This window comes from Lytechinus variegatus, chromosome 13 (assembly GCF_018143015.1).
Source record: "Lytechinus variegatus isolate NC3 chromosome 13, Lvar_3.0, whole genome shotgun sequence".
Lineage (NCBI taxonomy): Eukaryota > Metazoa > Echinodermata > Echinoidea > Temnopleuroida > Toxopneustidae > Lytechinus > Lytechinus variegatus.
Window position 1 is genome coordinate 18,386,679 of NC_054752.1, and position 15,982 is coordinate 18,402,660.

A 15,982-nucleotide genomic window follows, 5' to 3' on the forward strand; every position below is an offset into this window, starting at 1 on the left:
TCACTTCCTTCTATTTCTCTCTCGCACAAACGTGAAGTCGAACGTCGCCCACCTTGAGAAAAACACCTTTTTTCCCCCGGAAAGTGCTGGAAGAATCTGAAAAGTTCTATTGGGTACTGGAGACACAGCATCAAGATGATTTTATTAGAGATAAAGAATAGAATAATCGAAGAGACACTTCTAAATAAATTCGAAACAGCGGTAGCCGGGTGAGTAAGGAAGTGATTTGTGATTGTGAATGGGTTGCCTCCCATCTTTGTGCGTACATGGAGGTCACGGTCCCATTCTGAGAGAGTCGTGTTGTAGGAAGTGTAACTAACAGACTAACACCACAGTAGATTCGAGATCTTCACTGTAAATCTAACGTTACAATGTTATCCAGTTAATAGTTTAGATCTCTTTAACTTTAAGTGTGTGTGCAGGAGCGGGTAGATAATGTTAGATTTTATTAAACTTAAGGGAATTATTCGTGGTTTATTTTATGTGACCAAAATTTAGGTGTCTGAAGCCACACTGAAGCCACACTGGAAAGTGTCAGCATGCCATAGAACAGGCTGATTTAGGGGAAAATATGGCACATTTTTTGGGGGAAGTTCAGGCTACTAGAAGAATTTGATCTGAATTGATTATTAACTTGTGTTTGGCATGTATGGAAAGAGAAAATTCAGGGGTTTCTTTTGACAGTAAGGACAAGTTTATGATCATGTTAAATAAGGATTTACTAGAGATAAAATGCAAACCCTTATGTTTGTGTGTGTTGAGATTGCCATTTCCCCATGCGTTTTCTATGGGAAAATGATATTTCTGTTTTGCACAATTTTTTCACTTTGTTGCAATTTTTCATTGTGATCTGGTTTCCAAATCTTTATAAAAATCATACCATCAGAAAGAGCATAAAAAATCCTATTTGACTTTTTATGGACAAGTTTTTGGGATTGATAATAAATTTATGACAGCTCTCGGAAGCTAAAAATTTGGACTTGTGTGTGTCCATTTCTTAACTACACAGTCTATGGCAGATAAATGCTGAAAATTGACCTAATATCATTCTTTTTTGCAGCCAATAATTTGATTTTTTTTTCAAAAATGTTACATTTCTGTCAGTCTGAAGGTCATTTCTCTTCAAATTCACAAAGAAAATGTGATATTTTCTTGAAATAAGAAAAATAATTTTTTCTCCAGACACCTTTTTTTGTATTTTTATGATTACCTTAGGGGAACTAGTATTCAACCCGTTTGGAGAGTTTCCTCAAATGTATAGAAAAATAGAATTATTCTGATTTTCAGACCTGTCTTATTTCCAAGAGCAAATGCTGGTTATTCTTTTTCCGTTACTTTTTTCTTCAACCCGTCGACTGTGTGCGCGGGCGATCAAATTATACGGCGATGGTTTTTAGCACTAGTATTCAATCCATCGGCACTAGTATTCAACCTAGCGATGAAAGATGGTCCTGTCTCTCATTCTGCCCTTGTCCCATCCGACTATGGACTAGACCATTTGAGATGAGACCAAACATGGTTGGAATTAATCAAAGCCAGAAACTTGCATAGATCTACATGTAGATCTAATTTAGCAATCTAAACCCTTTTGAGATTTGCTATCTATCCTCGCTAGGTTGAATACTAGTGCCATTCAGTGCAAAAGGCCATTGCCGCATAATTCGACCCTCTGCGCATACAGTCGACAGATTGATAAAGAAAATATCGAAAACAGATTATCCTGGATATAACAAAGATATGAAATTAAGATAAATTCCCTATTTCTAAATTAAGCCTGAGTCGAATCGATTTTAAAATTGGTGTTCGATCGATGTCATCGAACACCGATGCAGATTTTGCAAAATCGGTGCATTTTACATGACAAAACAGAGAAAATTGCGTTTAATATTTTTTCCCCATCAATTTGAAGCTAGTTTGTGCCCAACTTTGGGCTCTGATTTCATGAATGGGAAAATATGTCATACGTCATTGAACACGCATGCGCATTGTGCTTATTTTCTTGGAGGAGACGTCCAGAGATGGAATAACAATAGAAATAATGCCAGTATTAACTCTTCCATATGAACATAACATACTTTGCTGACATCGTCAATATTCTTAGTATGACCATAAAATCTTGTTAAATCGTAATAATTTAGATGAATTTAGGGCTCGATTCGAAACATTCGTATTTATTTTGATCGCATGCTCAATTACGTCTAAAAAACTAGATTCTCATTATCAGGATTAATTCTCGAACATCGTCATAACTCATATTCCACAATCTTTCCTCACAATCGGTTATATCAGCATTGAATAGCAATTCAAATGACCATCCAGAGAAAATTACGTATTTATTCCCATAAATTTATTTGGAGCTCATTTTGGTTCCAACTACACAATCTCAGGCAAGTTACAGCGCTCTCCGTTGATTGCACTTGTTTGCTGGCGCTGACGTCAAGCACGCCTGTCGTTTCGGGATAGTGAGTGTACGGAGCTGCGGACGGGGCTGGTGAATGGACTGCGAATGCTAGTTGACCGAAAATCATTCGGATCGACTCTGAGTGATTCATGTCTTTATTAGTGTTTCATTTTAAACTTATATGTTGTCATCTGCAAATATCATTGTTGAAGATATTTTGGGAAGAATTCTGCTTTGGTCCCCGACCTTTTTTTGTGTGTTTTGTAATCATGGAAAATACAAACGAACTTTGCTCTGTCATCTGCTTGTGCAACGCTCACCCGGCCAACGCCCGCGCTTACCGTCAGTGCTAGTGCGTAGTGCATATGCAAAGCGCATCGCATCGACGCGTACGCAAAAACAAAAGACTAAATTTTCCCGCCTTCAATATTCGATGCATCGATGTTCGATCGAATAGAGCTGTCGAACACCGGTTTTCAAAATAATCGATATGACTCAGGCTTATTCTAAATATTTTGGGGAATATGTCAAAATCTTTGAATTATGCCGGGTTGAATACTAGTGCCCATACGGTATGGTGAAGTCAATTCAACTCCCAATTTAGGGCTTCAGGCAAGGCCAATTTAATTAACCTTACGGGCAGGGCCTTTTACTGCCACTGTTTGTAGCGTTGCTTTTTAGTAAATTTACTATCAACATTATTCGTTAACATTATTCACTTTAATTTCTTATTTTCCTACGGTACATGTACCGTAGGTTAATAGTGTGTTACACAAAAAAAATGAGGTGTTTACATAGCATCATTAAGAGCTCATCAAGACCTTTCATTTAACACCGCATTCATGTCAATAGCCCCAGAAATAATAAAGTTATCATAGTTTTAAGTTCGTACAAATCGCCTATTCAATTCTTATGTATTTCTTTGTTTTTTAAAACAAATGTTGTGACCTTAAATTTTGAGTGGGACCAAAGTGCACTATCTAAAAAAACAAAAATGTTCGTAGTTTCCTTTTGAAAGAAGATTTGTACATGAAACTTCCAGAAATGATTGACAGGTATGTACTGAGAAGAATTCATTACATATTTTTATCAAGCCTAATTACTGGTAACCTTGAAAATTAATTAATTAAAAGACATGTACGGCAATGATGCTGTCACGAAACACAATGTAAGTTATAACTTCCATTGGAATGAAGGTGTCTTGATGCAACTTTCACAGTTAAAGCCAGGAATGTGCTGTAACTTTGGTAAAGTTAACAATCCACCAGACAAATTATGCATTGAAACCTTAATATATATTGATTGATACATCAATTAATTAATAATTAATCGTTCATTCATACAGCATCACTCACACATCGTCACACAATGTAGCTACAGGTATATGTGATATTACAGACACTGCTGAAACGGACATAAAAAACAGACTTAACATCAGTAGATTTCATTCAAATTTCACCACAATGTAATTAAAATGTTTTTTTTTTAATCAGAATAAATACCTTTTTAAGTTGGGATACTTGTAAATATGATTAGCAAGGCCAAAGTTCCAGTAGCTCACGGAGTTGCAAGATCACTGAGTGAGATTGTTTTTCATGTCTAGACAGCTGCCTTAAACATTCAACTATGTTTTAACAATGATTTAAAGGGGAGATGATATCCTTTCCTTGCCTATGCAGACACAATACAAAACAATGGCCTCACAGTCCCCCTGCGATCATAGGCAGCACGCGCAATGCCTCATTCAGAATACACCAAGAGGGCACTATTGTAACATACCTAGTAGGTAGGGAAAAAAAAAGGCATTTCTACTAAAAAGCATTCAATCTACATGTAGGCCTGCTTTAATAATATAGACCTCTAAATCTAACTTAGACTATTCTTTATTAGCCGCACAGACATTGCTCAAAAGTTACCTCAAAATTTGGGAGAAAGAAATATTTGATTTCCTCATTAAATTTTGTAATTTTCTTCAATTTCTAGAACTTACAAGCTTTTGCCCGATTAAATCGACGACTACACTCATACATGTAGCTTTTGATCAGGAAAAACTATATATGTTGTGTGCATTGTAAAGTTTATCAGGCAAAACTATGGATGTCCAGGGCATTGCAAAATTTTTTCATGCAAAACTACGTACAATGTATGTCCTTGGGCATTGCAAAAATTTCTCAGGCAAAACTATGGATGTCCTGCCAAATTTCAAAGTTTTATCGGGCAAAACTATGTGTATACCAGGGAGTCCCTGGTATTAACTAACACTTATGAATTCAATATCAAACAAAATATTCTAATATAATTCATCAAACTTTTACCAAAAATATACAAATACCTACAAAATATAAACATGTAAAAAAAAGTTATTATTTTTTTTTACAATATCAGCTTCCAATCGCACCCCCTTGCATGTGAAAAAGTTTGGTCACTTGAAAATGATATCGTATTGCCGCACGCATATGTTTTCTGTGGGATACATTGAGACTGAAACAACAAAGTCACTGATTCAGTCTATAAGTAGATCTACCATGTTATAGATTTAGATCTAACAGTAAAATTATAGCTAAGTTGGATCGCTACATGTATCATGTCGTTTATTATGAAGACTTTGTGTAAAGTTAACTTGTAATGTTTTAGATCGCTAATTGTAAAAGTTAATTCTTAATGTACTGTGTCAGGTCGGTGTTTCTAGTTAGACTAAGTCTTGACGCTAACTAATTTTTGCAGAAGTTTCCCTAGGAAGATATGGCACAATGGCGACTAATTCTACTTACAGTGCAATTCTAGAGTCATTATTTAACTCAAAAGTTAGATCAAAATTCATATGCATAGATCTATAAAAAAATAGTTTATAAACCCTTACTCTAGGCCTACCTTAAAGTTTAGAGATGATGATCGGTGTTAGACCTCTAATGTATGATCTAACTTAGATCTATATGTAGAGCTAGTCTTTGATAAAATCTCATGTTTATCATCTGAACAATAAAGTAAAATATACAAGATAGTCTGGCTTACCTTGTTTCAGTTGGGAAATTTTGATTTTCTTTAAAGCTAAATTCAAAATCTGTTTCCCTCTCCAGGCTCTTGAATTTGAAGCCATGGCACCACAGAGATTAAGAAGTTTAAATGGCGGTTCCTTATTGCGCTGAGCAACATCTTGTAGACTAGCTTGCTGCGCATGATGCGGTTCTGCCGACCGTTACAATGCAGAAATGTGGTACTTCTGCCTTTAAAATTTTCTGATTTTTGAGACAATTCTACTAAAACTGGTTTTTCGAATCTTAAAAAATTGTTAGTGTTAGAACTTGAAATTTTGCCAGATAAAAGAGCATATTCAAAACTCTAAGAAACAGAAAAACACCCAAAAATTACTTGCATGATTTTGCCATCACGGATGGACTACCCAACATGCCAATGTTACTGCATCGAGAGAGATTGGGGCTTTTTTTTTTGCTTTGCTTGGCAAATGTTCTGTTTGATGTGGTCATCAGTTTGATCTCTAATTTCAGTTTAGAATTCATGATTTCACACTTCAACGAACACAGAAATTGGCTATTGATATACAGTACATGAAGCATTAAACTGCCTTTATGCAGAGAGTGTACATCCCACTTTCCTGCTTTGAGCTACATGTACATACAATGTTCTAGGAATAGTACAATTGTCTGTATGACCTTGCATTTTAACTCTTTCCCTGTCTTTTCTTACAGAGGAAAACCAGATGGAATCGACATTAAAATAGCAGGTGAGTTTGACTCTCTCACTCTTTCTACTGTATCTAGGTTATAAAATCTGTTACAAAAGAATATTTACACCGAAATTAAGCATTCTGGTCAATGAACTTTGATAACTTTAAAACGGCTATGGATCTACATGTAGTGTGTGAAACTTGGACACAAGGTAACCATGTATCCCTAAATATAGTGGTTCCGCATTTCAGGTCACATGACCAAGATCAAAGGTCAATTAAGGTCAATGAATTTGGCCGTTTTGGGGTATTTGTTGAATTGGCATCATAACTTAATTGGCATGATCAACTTAAAGTTTATGGATCTACCCATAGTTCATGAAACATAGATAAAGGGTAATCAAGTATGAATGATTGTTTTGCACATGTTTTGGGTCACATGGTCATGGTCAAAGGTCATTTTGGGTCAATGGACATAGTATATTATTATGATATGAGTGTTTTCTTATGTGAATTATTATTCAATAGCTGTTTTCAGAGTTAGCACTGATGCTGTATTGAATCGTATAATGCAAGTGAGACTGCCACAGGTGTTCCACTTGCTAGATTGTAACAACAACTTGCGTAATTATTTACGTTCATTATTCCAAATAAGAAATTTCTTTTATTTATTTTTTTTCCTTCAGATTTCGATGGAGTTCTCTACCGCATTTCAAACCCTGATGGGGACAGATCAAAGATTAGAGTCAGTGTCAGTCTGAAATTCTACCAGGAATTAGAAAAGCATGGAGCAGATGAGGTTAGACAAGCTTTTACTAATAAACAGTTAATTTAAAGCAAATGGGCCATTTCATCGGAATGGCTCCATTTATGTGACATACCAGAACTAAAAAATGTTTAAAATGTTAACATTTAAACTAAGCAAATATTTTTCAGTGATCACCTGAGCAAAAAATTGTCCCAGTGAGGCTAATTAATCAAACATCATGATCTACATGTATATTGCAGTGATTGACCTGAGAGTCTGTTACCAATTGAATGTGATGTCCATGAATTAATGTTGTTAAAAAGTTATTTGAACTGCAACAAATCCAAAAAGCATGTATGTATGACACAAGACTGATTATTTTTAAAAACTCCTAGCTTCTTCGTCGCGAGTACGGCAACCACATAACCACAACGGAGGAGGGTTATAGTGTTTCGATATTGTACGACCTCGACAACTTACCGGCCAATAAGGCGGAGGCGGCAGAGAAAGCGGCACTCTTGAAGAGGAATTGTTTTGCATCGGTATTTGAAAAGTACTTCAAATACCAGGACGAAGAGGTGGCTAGTAAGACCACAGCCGTCATCAATTACAGAGATGATGAAACAATGTAAGTAGGACGATAAAACCAGGTGGGTCTTTCATAAAGCTGTTCGTAAGTTAAGAGCAACTTTAAGAATGACTGGTGTACCTTTCTTTAGCTCTAAATAATCACCAATGATCATTTAATGGTCAATATCATTTACCACAAGAAAGGATCACCAGTTGCTCTTAAAGTCGCTCTTAACTTATGAACAGCTTTTTGAAACACCCACCAGGCATGAATCCAGCTGTGTTGGAAACACTAGTTTTTAGGGGCTGAGTGTTAGGCACAAACAAGACACTGAAATGGACTTGTACCCATTATTCATTGTCCCCAAATTTGTATGAAATTTCAGCATTTTTGCTCCAATCTTATGCATGTATATGTATTAAGCATGGTTACACTCCTATTAAAAGTTGACTTAAGGGTTTGGCAAGCCCATCTCACACTGTGCGTTCTGATACAACATTATTTCTTAATAATAAATCACATTTTGCATTAAATATGAAAGTTTGAAAAAGAAAAATTGCTTTATTTGAAGTTCGGCATAATGTTAGGAATAACGAAATCTTAATTTTGCTTTAGGGCAAGCCCTGTTGTCGTAGTAAAGTGCTGATGATGATATCATTACAATTTAGAATTGAATTTGCTTTTATTCCTACATCGAGGCTTGAACTACATGGAATTTTGATTTCAGTAGTCCTTCAACTATTCTGACATCGGTTCGCTAAGATTTCATGGGTTGGAACGTTCATGTCACATGTTATTATGATTTCTTTGAAAATCGGATCGCATTAAATCGCATAGTGTGAGCCGGGCTGTAGATTCAGTGATGGACTGCATGTTTATTGTAATAATATTTGCTAAAATTTGCTTTTTGTATAAAAGTCTTGCAGCAGTGATATTAAAGAAAACCAAGCCATGTAATGTCGGTTCTTGTAATTTGCAGGTACGTCTCCTCTCAAGGTGACAGAGTTACTGTAATATTCAGTACGATTTTCAAGGACGATGATGATGTCATTATAGGAAAAGTCTTTATGCAAGTAAGTAAAAAGAAACAAATGTTGATGATTTGCTGATTGAATATGAAAAATGAATTCTCATCTGACCCCCTTTTCTCTCAATTCATTTTTCACTTCATGGACTAATAAAGCCATTGTAATTGAAGATCGTTACGAAATTTCACATGAGCAAAAAAACAGAGAGTAATCTCTTCAGGAAAGCCCCCAAGTAGGAGGTCGCTCATACATATTCTATGGAATTGCCCATTTTCTTATGGGCAATTCCATAAAATATGTATGTCCGACCCCCTATATGTGAGACCTTCACAAAATTTTCTGTCTCTGATTTCTTGTTCTTTTTGACTGTCTAATATTCTCAAAGGACCATGACTTGATCACCAGCCGTTCTTTAAGTCACTCTTAACTATATATAACAGCTTTATAAAACCTCCGGGCATTATATTTCTTCAGAACAAAATTCATCCATAATTTGATGTGCTCAACCAAGGTGAGGTACCGGTAAAGGGATACATGGCAGGGCCTCATCTGACAAAGAGTTACGATTGATCCGATCAATCTCAAGTATATGGAAATCCATCAATTTTTTCTTGAGGAAATTTGCACAATGTCCTTTGAAAACAAAGAGAAGCATACTGAATTGACAACAAAATAGTTCATGTATGAATATACATCATTTCTAGAAAATGTTTTGAACAAAGAGTAATCTTAGATGTTGACATTGCTGGCTGTCCATAGTTGCGATTGATTGGATCAATCACAACTCTTTGTAAGACAGGCCCCAGGTTATCATTCCTTGAAAATGGTGCAGAGAGTATTTGTTCACGGTAACAGTGGAAGAAAATAATTATTTTGGCGGGTCAAATTTGAATTCAAAAGTAAAGGTTGGCAAGATTTATTGGGTATGGGAAATTATTGTTGAGGCCGGGCTAGGAAAGAAATCGCAGAGTAATGTGTGATTATTCATCTTATTAGATTATTTTCCATGCTTTGATGTGATTTCTTCTCCCTTAGGAATTTAAAGAGGGACGTAAAGCGAGTCACACTGCTCCTCAGGTCCTATTCAGTCACAAAGAACCGCCCCGTGAACTTGAGGGATCTAATGCAGCCGTAGGAGATAATATTGGATACGTCACATTCGGTGAGTGCTCTTTGCAGTCATTCCTAAAGAAGTTTCTTAATTGAGAGGGTGTGTTATACCCTTTTCTCACAATGTTCTAAAACCAAGACAACCAGTAATCCCATACTTACCTTAACCTCCTTAATTTTATGTTTCCTGTCCGCACTAGCCAAATTTGCTGCCTAGTCCCGGCTAAGCCTAAGGAAATATTTGCTTTTCTCACACAAAATTCAGTAATCCTGGACTGGTGGTAGCCTTTCACGAGTGCTTATCTCTGATTGGACAACAGTGCTGGCTCCCCTGCTCTCTGGGGCATACATGTACATGATGGAGCACTATCCTTGGCTTGGCCAGGTTTCTGTTCTCACGTTGACTCTTAACCCATGACTTTCATCTTAAACACCGCTTTTGCCCAGCTATCCCTGCTATTTTGCAGGGCAAGATTGTCTTGTACTATAGGAGGGTTAGCCTAGTCTTCTGTGCGAACCCTACACTTGAGTATAAAAGGGACTGAATTGCAGCCAACTCATGCCTTGTGTACTGAAGGCCCTCTCGAATTGAAACGGCAAGTTTTGTATGTGCTAGTCTTTGCGTGGAGACACATTTGTTGATCAAAGTTTCAATCAGGGTCTGTGCTTGCAGACTAGAGTTAGCCCATTTTACCAGAACATCATGAAAAATAAAAGTTGAGTAGGCTTAACCCCGACTAAACATGGGGCTAACATGCCATTAAGCCCCACCTATAGTGGGTTAAGTAATATTTTGTGAGAAAAGGGTTTAACCCTAAAAAGACTGGGGGGGGGGGCTGATTCAGCCTCCCTCGACATTTTTCGCGATAAATCCGCCGTGCAAATTTTTTTGACCATGTCGCTCGCTGACTTTTTACTTTCAAGTCTCGCGCAACTTTTGAGACCAAAATGGTGACCCACGGGTACGCAGTTCCGAAATTACGCAACATTTCATAAGTGCATGCAGACCCAAAATTACTAAAAAAACGTGAATTTGTGTACAAATCCAATGCAAATTGTGTTTTTAGCCAAAATTCATAAATGTATCATTATTTTTCCTTTTACTGCTTAAAATCAATTAATTTTATCTTTTTTATGGTCAAAATAAAGTCCCCGACAATTTCCATTGAAAAAAAATAAAAACAAAAAGTCGAAAAACATAGAAATACATAAGAAATTTAGAAAACAGTAGAATACATAAGAAAATAAATGTGATGTTGAAATTTTTAAAAAATAAATTTGATAAATGTATCTAGATGTTGAAATATTTGATAAAAAAATATATTGGATTATTTTATTAGATTAGATATAAAAATATTTTATTATTTATTATTATTAAAATTGAGCAAATATGATTAGCATAAATTAGCATAATTAATGAGACATGAGTTTTTTTGCAGAATTTGATGTTATAGTGTTGTAGGTAATGCCATGGGTAATGCATGCGCCAATGCGCGATCGACGGCCGAGATCATAAGGGGGGCTGAATCAGCCCCCCCCCCGTCTTCTTAGGCGTCGAAATAGCCCAGTCTATTTAGGGTTAAGTCCATGGCCATTGAAGGTGTTGAATGCCTATTTAATTGGCCTCAATGTTCCTCTCATCTGAGGCTTGTTTTCTCTTTTTCATTTTCTACTTGTGCTGTAACATAGAAATATGTCCTTGAATAAATGACCTTGCCTTGCATAAGTTTTTGAATTTGTGTCCTTAGTTGCTGTGTTTTTGAAATTTACGGCCTTAATCGCTGTGTCTATATCGCAGTGCTATTAAAATACTGTGGCATGGATACTTGGATAAATGAACAGTAATTGGTTTTCAAATGGCAAGTTGTATTTGTAGCGTATTGGTTCTATTATCTGTAAATCAGAGGGTCGTGTGATCGAACCGCAGCCAATACATGTTTCCTTGAGCAAGAAATCTATCCACATTGTGCTGCAGTAGAGCCTGGTGAGGTGATGAAGACCTGGGCTCCGTAACACAAAGGTTTGCGATGAATTGCAAGTATGAAAGAAATGCGCTGATTGGTTCCCAGTCAGTATTTTACATAGAGTGCTCGTGCAACAACGATCTTGATTGGTCATTGGTATTTAGCGATTGATTGCAAACCTTTGTGTTACGGAGCCCAGGTTGAATTTCTTCCTTGGGTGTATTGAGTGCTGGAATTAAATGCCAGCTAGAGCTAAAGCAGGGAAATAGTTACATGTAGGTTTGATATCCTCTGGAAAAAGCACCATATAAATCCAGCCAGTATCACAAGTGATATAGCAATAGATTTTAGATCAATATTATCTATTGTATTCAATTCGTGCAGGCAAGTCATAAAAACCCATTAAACATCAAACCAAACTTATGCCCTAGCCCCTGGGATAAGTCAATGTTAATTACAATGATGTTTATACTCAGAAATGCTTGCCTATAGTGAATTTTCTTGTGGTTGGAATTTTTCCCTAAAGAAGTATTGAACTATGCACAATTAAAATCATTGCATCACTGGTTTTTGTGAATTACACAGGTTTCTTCTATGTTTTAAATATTTTGCTTTCTGTTTATTTGTTTTTGTAGTATTGGAGAAACGTCACACAAATCCGAAGGCACGAGACAACACCATCAATCTCATCCATACGTTCCGAGACTATCTACACTATCACATAAAGTGTTCAAAGGTAAATGAAACACCTGTTACTATTTGCTCTCTACGATCATCATTCATTAATCATGCTGCCGAAATTCATCAAGGGAAATAACTGACATGAGAAATATCTTGAAAATAGGCAATTTCAAGATAGATGAATGAAATTAGCCCCAGAAGAGGTGCATGCAAGCACTTTGTTACAATATTGATAACTCAGATTTGGCTCTTATATCTCTTAAAATATGTCATGAGAAAATTTCAGTGTGAAGAGTGAAATCAATTAGATCTTAATCAGTTTACATGTAGGTTTAAAATTCATTGTAATTTGGTGGACCTCTTCCGAAAAATGTCTTGAATTGAGTCCCAACAGAAATGGTTGGGAAAAGTTGTGCTTGTGCCATACCAACTTGGCACTAGTAATGATATCACAGTTATGTCGAAACACAGGGAATAATTTTACCAGTATCGCATCGCAGTTGGTGATGTAATCTTTTCCTCATCTGCTAGTCATACAGTATTTGAAGTGTACACTTATACTCTGAATCTTGTTATCATCTTTGTTGTTCCTTGTTTTTTAATTTTTTTTTTATGAGCAGGCTTACATTCATTCCCGGATGAGATTTCGCACCTCAGAGTTCTTGAAGATCCTCAACAGAGCTCAACCAGAAGACCAGAGTCAGAAGACACAGAAGAAAACTGTTACGTAAGTTTACCCCTCTAACCTTGCCCTGACACTTCATTTCCTTTTATTTGTACGTCTAACGTATCTCCTTCATTGTTTGCACTCATGCCATGTAAAGTCAGTGTCACATACATGTAGTTCTGTGCAAGCTTTGCAGGTGAGTTGCAAGTGATTGTCTGCATCTCATCCACAACAAACTTTTGAGCATGTTCAAAATAGAACTTGCGTGCACTTCTGCGGGCTACTGTGTGTGATACCATCGATGTGCGGGCATGCAAGGCTTGCAAGGAACGATGTGATAGCACTATAATACATGCAACACCTAAAATGGTGAGATGGGGGGGGGGGGCATTTCATCAATATTTTCATCTGACAAGTTGTCAGATATGACAACTTTCCTGGATTCTAATTGGTTGAGAAGCACTTTTACTATAGTAACTGTCGGATAAAATGTGTGACAAGTCCTTTCATGAAACGCTCCCCAGAGCAATTTAATCTGGGATTCTGTGGATGAATTGTGATACTCTCACTTTTTTTTGTTGGGACACTGCATGAAAAAAGAAAACATTACCTGGGACAGAATCGCTTGTTCCAGTAGCAGTGACTTGCGCCTTATTGGCAGAGTAGCAAATGCGTCCGACTTTTACTATGGTAACTTCCAGATAATGACCAACTGTCAGCCTCTAGCAACTTTTGTGAAAAAATCCCAAGGAAGATGTTCATGAATTGTTTTTGTCAGTGTTTTCACCAACTAATTTACTTCCTGCCAATCAGATGCCAGGATTTGCAGTGAATTACAGGATCTGTAAGTGAAAATCACAGACTAACGTAACATGACTTGGTCCTGAGGCATATAGCATGCTTGAGTAATGAACGATATCCTCACAAAAAGCTCAAATCTAGTCCATCTAAACGATCCTTTTATGTTGTTTTTTTCCCATCTTCTTTTCATTTCTGCAGAGGAAGAACCTTTGTCCAACAATAGAAACATCAACCATCACAGAAGAATAGCATTACTAGAAAGATTTTGGAACCTGAGATAAAAGGCCCCATAACACAAAGCTCTGTCATTGATCACAACAACACTGTTTGCAAGCGATTGCATTAACCACAATGTACAATCAATGGTGAATATTGATTGTATGATCTGGGCGGTGTTTCACAAAGATTTAAGTATGACTTAGAGTCGCACTTAAATGTCTAGTTGCGCGCATGACAGCATTGGTCAGATCATGCCAAGAGGACGCGCACTACTGCGTATTGATCAATAAGATTGCGCGTTGCATATCATGTACGCGTCGACATTTAAGTGCGACCTAAGTCATACTTAAATCTTTGTGAAACCCCCGGTGCCCCATCTTACAAAGAGTTACGATTGATCCAATCAATCATAAATCTATGGAAGTCCAACAGCGTCATAATTTTTCTAAAGGAATTATCCCAATGTCCTATGTAAGCAAAGAGAAGCACAGTGAATTTTCAAGAAAACGATGAATGCATGTATATACATGTACATCATAGTTAGAAAATATTTGCAATAAACATGCATTATAGTTGTTGCTGGCCATCCATAGTTGCGAGTGATCGAATCTATTGCAACTCTTCCTAAGACGGGCCCTGATCCTCAGGTTTGTGTTGTGGGACCAGCTTGAGACTGGTATACTCAGCGTGGAATCCATCATCATTTACCAAATCTTACACTACAGCCCCGCCCCTCCCCCATCCAGTACACATGCCATCTTGCCCCACCTACCCCATTCCTGTCTCCCTTGGAGTTTGTATTCCAAGTTTTGTGACATTTGAACTCAACTCTCCATGGTTATGCTTTGAGCTCTCTAGCCAAATCTTGCTGCAAAGTATTAGAGTGAGTCAACATTCAATTTCTAAGGCTCTATCAGGGAAATTTTCTGTCCACTCTGTAAGCCAATACCCAAGTGTTTTGTTCTTGTATGCAAAGTCCTCATGCTTCATCACTGAATGATGTAAATTTCTATTGCCGCCTTAGTTCTTTCTACGTGTATAAATAAGCAAAAATAGATCTGATGAATATCAGTAATGCATATCTATCATCGGCACAATTAGAGTCCTAGGTGTGAGTGAAATTCACATATTGATAGGCAAAATAAAGGTGAGATGGCTTCATTGTTTCTCATTCGTCATGGGAATGAGTCAATGCATTTGACAATTGAGTATATCAGTCGAAAGAAAGAGGAAGAACGTGTCTTAGATAGGAGAGAGAGATTTCTCTTTTTTTTTATACATTTCTTGGACAAACTCTGACCAAAATATGATCTTCCCTGTCTCGTTGCTGGCAGAGACAGACAGAGAGAGATTAAGAGGTAATTCATTTATCCATGCAGCTAGTATGTAGCAGGAATACCGAACTTGTCTCCGTTTTCATTTTAATATGTACTCTTGGGGAAAAGTTCTTAATTCACCAATATTATCGACCATACACTGGAGGAAGTAGATTGGAGGTAGGAAACACTAGGTATGTTCCAAAGTAAATTTGTTTTATATCATGTATCTACCAAAATAAGCTAATATCAAACATTCTGAATATATATTTTGCAGTTTTTTGTTGTTGATGGAGAGTATTGTACAGTGTAAAATGAGTCTTAAGAATAGAAAATTATTATATGAAGTTGTGAACCTGAGCCCTGTTTGATAAAACTCGCTCTTGCTCTGTCATTTATTTTAAAAAATAAATTTTGTTCAATCAATCGTAATGATTCCAGGGTCCTGTTTCAAAAAAATTATTACAATACCAAATTTTCAACAACAGTTTAAAGCTACTGAAATCATGCAATTTGATTGGCTGATAGCAACCTTGTGATAGAAACTGTGCATAACTACTCTTTATGAAACAGGACCCAGAAGCTCTTGGTAATGAATTTAATTTGATTTTGGGTTTAATAAATCATACTAGTATCCCTTTCGATAGTTTTAAAACTCTTGATGATGCAAGAGTTTTCTTTACATACATGTAAGTAATCAACTGATTTTCTTTCAGACCTTTGTTTTTTACAACAATTTGTAATTTTATCTTCGATGACAATTTTGTGAAATAGGACCAGGATATTTCTAG

The 15,982-nt window shown here is 36.6% G+C and overlaps 1 protein-coding gene across 1 annotated transcript; it reads left to right on the forward strand.

Moving 5' to 3' along the window:
• On the forward strand, positions 1–13,923 carry LOC121425863 (actin-related protein 2/3 complex subunit 2-like). The gene is made up of 9 exons (XM_041621944.1): positions 1–209; positions 6,109–6,143; positions 6,773–6,885; positions 7,230–7,462; positions 8,385–8,478; positions 9,469–9,595; positions 12,143–12,243; positions 12,809–12,915; positions 13,855–13,923. The coding sequence occupies exons 1-9, from the start codon at positions 136–138 to the stop codon at positions 13,877–13,879; spliced, it is 909 nt and encodes a 302-aa protein (XP_041477878.1). The 5' UTR covers positions 1–135; the 3' UTR covers positions 13,880–13,923.
• Positions 13,924–15,982: the final 2,059 nt, after the last annotated feature.